Genomic DNA, 10,232 nt, shown 5'->3' on the forward strand with positions numbered 1-10,232 from the left:
TTTCCTTATTCAAGTCGTTGGCTGTTTCGTATAAGCATTTGATGGGGTGGAAATGCAATTAACCCTCCTTTGATCTGACTTATATAGAGTGAAGAATCTAAAGGAGCAGTTAGTTCATCTCTATGTTGTTGTCACTCTCCATTGATCGTTTTGCTCGCTTATACTTCAAGTGAGTTACCAGTACACAGATTTATAAAGTTCATAGACTGCTGGTTATCTTGGTCATAATATGATTTTTTTTACCAATGTTTGCTACCATCTTTTCTTATTGATAACCTGATAATATGCTGATTCTTTTTAATAAAAAAAATGTCGTAGAAAACTAGTAAACTTTCAACATTACTTGAATGTAGTAAGTTCTACAACTACATTCTTGAGTTAATCCATTGTTGTGGGCAACAAGAAAAAGTAGTATAGAATGATATACTCGTAATATATTTTCAAATATAATTTGCTTCCATTTCCTTAGATTCTAAAATTTAGAACAACTTCAAATATAATTGGTTTCTGTGAGCATTCTGAGTTCATATATATATATATATATGGAAGAGTTTTTCTACAAAATCATCATAGGAATACATTCTAGACAACACAGACCTATAAGCAGGCAAGGCTGAAATGAAAATTAATCATTTCCCTGCTGGTAATGTACATTCTTAGTTCAGTCAGATACTTAAAATACATCCCAGAAGAATGATCAGAACAGGAATCAAAACTTGCCCTAGCACTGGTGATTAGCACTAAGCTTAACCTGTTATATTCATTAACAGTAAAGATTCTTAAATAAGAAAGTAATCAGAATAGAACTCTTATCGATAACAAATCAATGCAATCTAAGCTGGTACATAGAGCTCTCTCATAGAAAACAAAATTAACCGACTAGAAAACCAAAAAAAATAAATAACTTCTGAAATCTGATATAATAAATGATGTCCCTATGAATAAAAACTCTGCTTGTAAATTGTGTTTAGGGAATTTATGAAGGGCATAGGATCTTATATTTGATAAGTGTAGTGAACAAGAAAATATAACTAGAGAACAATTCTAACCTCTTCTTGTTATTTTTTTTCAACAAGACAAAACTTGGCTTATGTAGCCATTACAAGGGAAGTCTAAAAAACTAAATTCAAAACAACGTTAAATTAAACATTACATTTTCTAGATAATTCAGTTCAATTAAAAGACTTTTGATTCTTCCAAAGTATTGAACTTTGATTAATTGAAACTCTTTGACTGATGCAATTTGGTTTAGAGTTCCAACAATGCCTCCCCTAAACCAAACTTGCTCTTCATTCTTAGTCTTGCCGCAATTTTTATGAAAACTGGCCCTCCAAGTGATTTAGTAAAAATGTCAACCTTTTGTTCATCAGTCCTACGATACTCAGCATGAACCACACCTTCATTCACAAGCTACCTCAAGAAATGATACCAAATTCAAATATGTTTTGTTTTTCCATGAAGAACTGGATCCTTCGAAATTGAAATCGTTAAACTATTGTCACAAAATAAGATTGTTGGACCTATTTGAACATGCTTGAGCTTCTCCAAATGCCACGCAACCAAAGTAGATGATATCTTGCAAAAGAAGCAACAATATATTCGGCTTCTGTGGTAAAGAGTGCAATTGTAGGTTGCTTCTTTGAACACCATGTTATTGCTCCACTTCCAAGATCAAAAACATAACCTGAAGTACTTTTGCTATCATCCACACTTCTTGCTATGTCACTATTAGTATATCTAACAAGATTAACTGACACATTTGCTCGATAAAAAATATCATAGTCGAGTTTTTTTCATATATCTCAAGATTCTTTTTTTTGCCTCCCAATGATTAGAGAATGGTTTCTCCATAAACCTGCTTACCAAGCTTATAGTATATATAATATTAGGCCTTGTAGTTGTCAAATACATTAAGTTTCCAATCAGACTTCGAAACATAGTTGAATTAACCAACTTCCCCTCACTATGTTTGCTTAATTTCAATTTTGTAATACAAGGAGTTGAAACAGGATTTGCATTCTCCATTCTAAATTTTTTGAAAACCCTTTTTGCATATCTATCTTGGGTAATAAAAATTCTATGTTGGAACTAAGAACTTCAATTCTGAGAAAATGATGTAATTCACCTAAATCAGTCATTTCAAATTCACTTTTCATTGAGAGCTTAGAATCATTCAACAACTTTAAATCATTACCAATGAAAATATGGTCATTAACATACAGACTTACAAATATGAAGCCTTCATGTGAATTGGTTTTGGTGTAGAAAGTATGCTCCAAAGGACATTTCGGAAAAATCATTCTTTTAGAAATAAGAATTGATACAGTTGTACCAAGCTCTTGACACTGAAGCAAATACTTTTGTAAAACCTTTTCCTTCCTTTTGCCTGTATCCTTTTGCAACAAGCCTTTCTTTATGCCTATTGATGGAGCATCTACACTCATTTTTGTTTTGTATACCCATTTAACACCAATGGGTTTTTTATGTGAAGGAAGATTAGTAACTCCCAAGTTCCATTTTTTTTAATAGTTGTTATTTCCTCTTTCATGGCTTTTTTCCATACTTCTTACTTATTTGCATCATCAAAAGAGATTGGATCTTCTCTTGCAAAAAAAGCAAAAAAATACAGGATCATCATATTCAATAGGCTCAATTAAATCTAAGAGTTCCTGTACACTTCTCATTCTTCTTGGAGGAGGACTTGAAGAAGATGTTGATAAAGAATCTAATGAATAACTTAATGGAGTTCTTGTAGAGTGAGAAGGATTTTCTTTTTCTAAATTTTTTTCTTTGTTTGAAGGAATGTGTAGCTCAATTGCTTTGTCTTTTGTATCTTCAAAGCTTGAATTTTCATCTATACAAACATCACAACTTATCACAACCCTTTTTGTCTTTGGATAATACAGCTTGTAGGCTTTGCCTCTTTCTCAATATCTATCCAATGAAAATACATTTTTCAGACTTACCATCAAACTTGTTTCTTTTTGCTTGTGGAATGAGTGAGTATGCAACACTCCTAAACACCTTTAAATGTTGACTATCAAGCTTTCTTCCATACCACACCTCATGTGGTGTGTAATTTTTCAAACACTTTGTTGGAGAACGATTAATAAGATAACCTGCACTAGAAATAGCTTTTGCCCAAAATTCATTTGGTAAATTTTTTCTTTTAAGCATACATCTCATGCTATCAACAATGGTTCTATTTTTTATTTCACTTACACCATTCTACTATGGTGTAAAGTTTGTTGTCAATTCATGCCTTATGCCTTGTTATCTAAAATATTCTTTAGCTTCGTTTGAAATATATTCGCCAACATGGTCCGTTCTCAAAGTTTTGATGCGAAGACCAGTATAGTCTTTACTTCAGCTTTAAAATCTTTAAAAGCTTGAAATGCTTATGATTTTTCTTTAAGAAAACAAATCCACATCTTCCTTGTGAAATCATCAATGAAAATGATGAAGTATTGGCTGCCCCCAAGAGACTCAGTTGGCATTTTTCCATAAAGATTAGAATGAACAAGTTCTAGTGGCCTTCACTCTCGAGCATAATTGTTAAAGGAACGGATCTCTGTGTTCTTTCCAGTTTGACAAGCTTCACAAATCTCTTCAACTTGATCAATTTTAGGCAGCCCTTTAACCATTTCCTTTTTTGATAACAACTTCAAACTTCCATAATTCAAGTGCCCAAATCTTTCATGCCACATCTTGGCAACATTTTTGTCAACAATAGCAAAACAAGAAAATTTTGTGGTCTCAAGTTTGAGAGGAAATAAGTTATTAAAGGCCACACCAATATTTGCAATAACATGGTTTCCTTTGGATATAGTACAAACATCACATGCATATGCAAATCATACCTTTTCTTCATAAGATGACTAACACTAAGCAAGTTACGTTTCAAACTAGGAAGAAAATAAACTTTAAACATTTTCCCAATATTTCCAAATTTTGCTTTAAAAGAAATCTCACCAACAGTTTTAATTTTATAAATACTACCATCACCAATCATTACTTCACCATGATCAATTCTAGATAAACTAGAAAATAATTTTTTGTTACCTGTCATGTTTTTGCTAGCACCATTGTCAAGGTACCACACTTCATCAACCTGGCTATCATGAGAAGCAAGCAACAAAGTCTCTTCGTTCTTGCTTTGGTGGATAAGGCCTGTTTTATTTTCTTGTCATCTGTTTGCTTAATCTAACTATTTGTAATTTTATGTCCAGGCTTGTGGCAGTAATTACACTTAATATAGCCATTTTTCTTGTCATCTACTTGTTTATGCCAATAATCTAAAACTTTATGCCCAGGTTTATGACAATAGTTGCACTCAATATAATCACGTCCTCGGCCTCTTTGATAACCACGATCTTCTCCCTTTTGTTAAGACTTTCCATTGTTATCCTTCTGATGGCTATTATTGTGTTGATTATTTCTTCCTCTTCCCTGAGAACTAAAATCACTATATCCTCTGAAATTTGTGCCTTTGCCATGATTTGATGAACTATGACCTCCTGTAATTGTCACTTGAGATTTAAAAGCTCAATCAGGTTGCTATGATGAGGGGAACAACAAATTGATCTTCACTTCATGGGCTTTTAGGACTCCTTGCAAACTTTCCAAAGTCAAGCTCTTGAGATTTTGTGTCTACTCAATAATAGTGACTAGGTTAAAATATTTTTTTTGAAAGAGAATGAAGGCACTTTTGAACAATTCTAAGATCGTCTAAAGCTTCACCATTCAAGGCCATTTGATTCACAACAAAACCAACTTTTGTAAAATATTCTGCAACACTTTCATTTTCTTTCATCTCTAGTTTTTCAAACTAGAGATCTCAAAATCTGAAGCCAAACATTTCTAACTTGTTTATCATCGTTGTAAGCCTGTTGCGGAATCTCCTAAGCCTATTTCAGTGTTTTTGCTTTGCAAATTCTTTCATATACCACTTTTTCTATTGTAAGATTAATTTGATTAAAAGCATCTGCATCCTTCTTTCAATTTTCCACCAAAACTTTTTTCTCAACATCATTTAGGGTTGAACTCGAACCGAGCCTATTCAAGCTTGAGCTCGGTACGAACAAGCCCAAAATGAGCCAATCCTATACGAGTTCGAGCTACTTGCCAAATTTTTCAATTAAAAATTTTGATATAAAACGACATCATTTTGACTAATATGTATTAAAACGACATCGTTTTAATAACAAAATAGTTAAAAACTCAAGCTTGAACCGAGCCGAATTAGAACAGAGTTTGAGTTTGGCTTCCACGAGCTCGAGCTCTACTATATATAAACCGAGCCAATCTCAAGCTCAGCTCGAATCCAACCCGACATCGCTCAATGCTTCTTCATTTTCAGGTTCGACAAACCCTTCATCGACTATACTCCATAAGTCAAATGCTTTCAGCCAAACTTCAAATCTGCTGCCCCAATAATCATAACTTCTCCATTGAATTTATATGGAAATGGAGTGGCCATATTTCTTGTTGCCATTTTAAACCATGCCTTGATACCAATTAAGGTGCATAGGATCTTATATTTGATAAGTGTAGTTAACAAGAAAATATAACCGGAGAACAATTCAAACTTCTTCTTGTTATTTTTTAACCACAAGACAAAACTTGGCTTATGTAGCCATTACAAGCGAAGTCTAAAAAACTAAAGTCAAAACAATATTAAATAAAACGTTACATTTTCCAAATAATTCAATTCAATTAACAGACTTATAATTTTTCCAAAATATTGAACTTTGATTAATTGAAACTCTTTGATCGATACAATTTGGTTTAGAGTTCCAACAATTTACAGGTAAGGATTGTTTGGTTTTGAAATTGTTTTATGATTCAATTTTAAGAACAAAATAAAAGAAAGATAAACAATCCCTTTTTTAAAAAGAAATTCGTTACAAATAAGAGAAATTTAGTTTGATTCACCCACTCTAAGATAGAGAAGGGATGGTGATAAGAATTAGTTGTTAATTTGTCATTAAACAGATAAATTGCTTACACTTTCTCAAAATATTCTTCTTCAATTCTCCCTGTAAAACGTTACTCCATCCCTTGCTAAAAAGCTATAAAATAGGAAAATAACATCAATAACGTTATGCCACTACTAATTAACTACAAAATATTCTATAAATTAGAACATAAACATTTGAAATAAACGCACATGGGTTGGGCTATAACACCCTTATAAAATAAGAGCCCAAACTAATACAAAGTGATTGAAAGGAGAGATAAGCTGGATATAAATTGCTGCAATCACTCCAATCCATGCATACCCATTCAACGCTAATTTTCCAAGCATGTGAACAATGAGATGAATGGGGCTGTAACTCCTTTCTTTGGGCCTCTAGACTCTCCAAACAGGGTGTATTCTCTCTAAGGAGCTTTAAAAGTTTTGTTTGAAGTTTCTTGACTCTTGAACAAGTGATTGGCCTAAAAATAGAAACATACGTCTTGGACGGCTCCTATAACATCATGGATCACACCACTAACATCCTTATTTATCATACAAAATTGTTTCACTTCTTTGAAGCAAATCTCTTTACCCGAATCTTCGTTTGCTCAAAATTTTAAGTGAAGCTCTGCTGATTAAGGACGATTTGTCACAAATTTTTGAAGATTGATTACCATAACTGTAATATCATCCATGTTGCCTCTGCTACATGATAACTCTATAAGCTTTTTGCAAGACTCTAATGAGCTTTTGTCTCTTAAAACCACATCTACTGCCTCCTGTTCGTTTACCTGATCCATCCACACAAAATTTATAAACTTTTGGTCTTAAATAATGTGGTAAATAAACATAGGAAACCCAAAACTTTTTATTCTTTTATTATCAGGTACTTTAGTTCTAGGTAAAATTGATTCACTTTCGTTGAGGCTAACAACTGAGCATACCTTATCCCACAAGCCATCAGAAGCCATAATCAAGAACTCACAATCTGAAGTCAATGGAAGACTTCTAATTTCTGGTTCAGAAATTATCCATTCTTTCAAATGCAAATCTCCAATAGCTCTAGAAATAGCCAGTGAACCTTGAACTCTCCAAACTCCATTACAGTCATGCACAAAACCACCCTGCATTATATGTCAAAACTTAATAAAATAAGCATACACAGTTTATTTATCAAAACTAAGACAATTAATCCAAGTCTAATTAAAAAATTTAGAGATTGAAGAACTAACTGCATTCTCAATTCGAAGTCGTTCATCTTCCCGGTTTAGACGATGATCCACTGTCAAAGAATTAGCTATTCCTTTCCTACTCAAAACTACCCTACAATCACCAACATTTGCTACATGTAATTCACCATTCTTCAATACAACACTAGTTGTACAAGCTCCGCTATTAACTCCCTGTAATTCAATTAAGTAGCCATATAAATATTCAACATAAACCTGTTTTAAGTGAATGTTATAGCATAGTCAAACTCGGAAATCTGTCTCCCCCAAGTTTTAACATTTTTTTTATTAAGTTTTATGAAACTTGTGTAGTTTTATGATTTTAATTTTAGGACCTATCTGTCGATTTTGAATCAGTCTATATTTAGTGAACCAGGAAGGTCAATAAAAAGTTCAATTCAGAATTTTTTTTACGAGTAATTAGTATAAACTTCGGAATAATGGAAAATTTACTCAAATATTAACCAAAATTCATAACGATTTTGAGTATTGATTCAAGTAACAATGTGAATGCTTGTTCAAGACGGTGTAATTAAGTAATCGTATGTAAATTTTGTTATAGACAAAGTCAATTTTTATACACACTTTCAGAAGAGCGTTCAACTTTTAAAAGTTCACCTTGCTAAGAAACTCTCTGTCTGTGATACGGTAACCTTCCCGAATTGCATCTTCCAACTGTACATCTTTTTCGCCACCATTTCCCAGCTCTTTAACAATGTTCCTACCTAAATTTTCAGCCACATAATCTGCCGCAGCTCGGCCGCCATGCCCATCAATTACAGCGAAAAATGCCTGGTGAAACCATATAGATAACGTTGTTCCAAATAAAACAAAATGTACACAGAAAAAATTCAAACTACTTGTACCTTAATATTAAGTTAGATTGTCTAGTGTTTAGGTTAAGGAAAATTTTTAGCACCAAAATCTTGCAGAGAATAACAACTTTACTTTATTGGGTACATTTAGATTGTTATTGTAAAAACTATAAAGACCTTATTGTAAGTTAAATTACCTGCTTAGGATCTCCAAGAATATCAACCATGACTCCATATCCATCTTCCATGACCTCTCTTCTGCCTCTCTTACTAACCAAAATGAAATCTCTTCCTTCAATCTCAAAATAATTTCTCTCCATTTCACTCTTCAAGCCCAAGTTTCCACAATTCTCAGGCACAACAAGCCTCGCCGGCCTCTTCCTCAACCTTATTGCTCCCTTTCCACTGTTTGCAGAAGCAGAAACTGACCCCTCTCTCATTATACTAATATTTTCTTGCACAGCTTTCCCATCTAAAAGACAGGAACTTTCTTGAGAGTTTTTGTTTTCCTGAGAATTTTCCTTATCATGCAAAGCTTGTGTAGCTTCTTTTGAAAGTATATTATGATTCTCTAGCAGGCTTTCTGAATCCAAGGCAATCGAAGAGCCAGCTGCTCCTTGTTGGAGAAAAAGATGGCCGACCCTTGAAAGAGGATGAGGAGGAGAAGAAGAAAGAGGAGAACTAAGACTCAGAGATGGCATGGCTATACCCTTTCTGAGGCCGCGTAAGAAACAAATAAGAAGAGTAAAAATGGAGAAACCCCATAAAAAATTATGCAAACCCGGCATAGATTAGTCATTATTGTTTTGCTTGTGTGATAGAGTATTACTTTTCAGCATGAACATATAGCGGTGTTTTCATGCAACATAAAGAAAATCAAACTAAAGATTTGATAAAAGAATTTTCAAAAGGTAGAAGAAAAAAGTGTTGTGTTGAGAGAGAACCATGTTTTGGTGATTTGAAATAAAACAAATTAAAACATAACGTGTCAAAGGGGACGATCAAGCCTACTTATTTTGCGGCGTTTAACCGTACAGAAGACTTGTGTGTTTGCAATAATACGGACTACGTAAAATATCATCTAGAACCGGGAGTAGAAGTGGTAAAATTTGACATGATTTGATTCAATATGATATAAAAAAATCAAATTAAAGTTATAATTTTTTATACAAAAAATAATTCAGATCAATTTCGAATTGACTCTAAAAAAATCAAATCAGATTAGGGTTAACACGAAGCTAACTTAAATTAACCTAAACTAGATAGAATATTTTAAATAAAATATTATATAATATCATAATAGTAAAGAATCTCTAATATTCTTTATCTTCTTCGTTCGATAAAAATAGTTTCAATCTACAAAATTTTTATTACTAATTTAAATCAATAAATAAATCTACATTATATTACTAAACACTAAATTTATATTCCTCGAAAGACATTCATTTTAATTTAATAATTTTTTCAGAAAAATTGTAAAATATTATTTCTAGTTTATTTGTTTTTTTCTTTTGTTGATGTGTTATAAATACTATCGATTTAAATTTATTATGTTTAATATGTCATATATTTATTAATAGTTTTAATATTTATGATAGTCAATTTCATCATATAGATTAGAAATTAAATTTAAATATTTAAAAAGTGGTTGTTAATCTCATTGGTTATTAATTGTGTTATTTTAAAATTAAAGTTATAGATTTATTTTGGTTTTTTATTATAATATTCTATTGTTTTATCTCTATTAAAGGTGTATATAATTCAATTCAAACCATAAAATCGAATCGACCATTTAAAAATTCTGGTTTGGTTTGAGTTAATAAATTTTTGAAAAATAGTTTTCAGTTTGTGTTTTGATCTAAGTGATTTTCAACCCCAACCAAATTGTAAACTGTATTTTTTTAAAATATATATATATATATAATTATATTTGATTAAAATTTTTTTATAAGCAACTATGTGTACAACTTATTTTTTATATTTATTTTGTTTTTTTTCTTTACATGTATATTTTATATTTATTTTGCATGTTAATATTATGTTCTAGAAAATTATAATTCAATAAATTTTATAAAATAATATATATTATAAATGAATTATTTTAATAGGTTCAAATCGTAATCTAGATCGAATTAAAACGTATTTTTTCAGTTTGATTTGAAACCTAATATGGGTTGAAAATTTTTCAAACTGTTTTTTCAGTTTAGTTTAAAAAATCTTCCAGACAAC

The 10,232-nt window shown here is 31.6% G+C and overlaps 1 protein-coding gene across 1 annotated transcript; it reads right to left on the reverse strand.

Annotated features, from left to right (window-relative positions):
- Positions 1 to 6,594: 6,594 nt before the first annotated feature.
- On the reverse strand, positions 6,595 to 8,791 carry LOC123228700 (probable protein phosphatase 2C 2). Its single transcript, XM_044654172.1, has 5 exons — positions 8,201 to 8,791; positions 7,807 to 7,980; positions 7,192 to 7,362; positions 6,904 to 7,083; positions 6,595 to 6,750 (listed from the first exon to the last, which is right to left on the reverse strand). Exons 1-5 carry the CDS (start codon positions 8,789 to 8,791, stop codon positions 6,595 to 6,597), a joined length of 1,272 nt encoding a protein of 423 aa, XP_044510107.1.
- Between the last annotated feature and the right edge of the window lie 1,441 nt (positions 8,792 to 10,232).

This window comes from Mangifera indica, chromosome 11 (genome assembly GCF_011075055.1).
Source record: "Mangifera indica cultivar Alphonso chromosome 11, CATAS_Mindica_2.1, whole genome shotgun sequence".
Taxonomy (NCBI): domain Eukaryota; kingdom Viridiplantae; phylum Streptophyta; class Magnoliopsida; order Sapindales; family Anacardiaceae; genus Mangifera; species Mangifera indica.

Bases quoted from the DNA above. Each gene is read 5' to 3' on its own strand.
- LOC123228700 (XM_044654172.1), bottom strand. From the start codon at position 8,791: ATGCCGGGTTTGCATAATTTTTTATGGGGTTTCTCCATTTTTACTCTT. The intron at 7,363-7,806 runs GTGAACTTTTAA...ATTGAATTACAG, and splicing joins ACAGAGAGTTTCTTAGCAAG to GGAGTTAATAGCGGAGCTTG. The intron at 6,751-6,903 runs GTATGCTCAGTT...TGGATGGATCAG, and splicing joins CTGATGGCTTGTGGGATAAG to GTAAACGAACAGGAGGCAGT.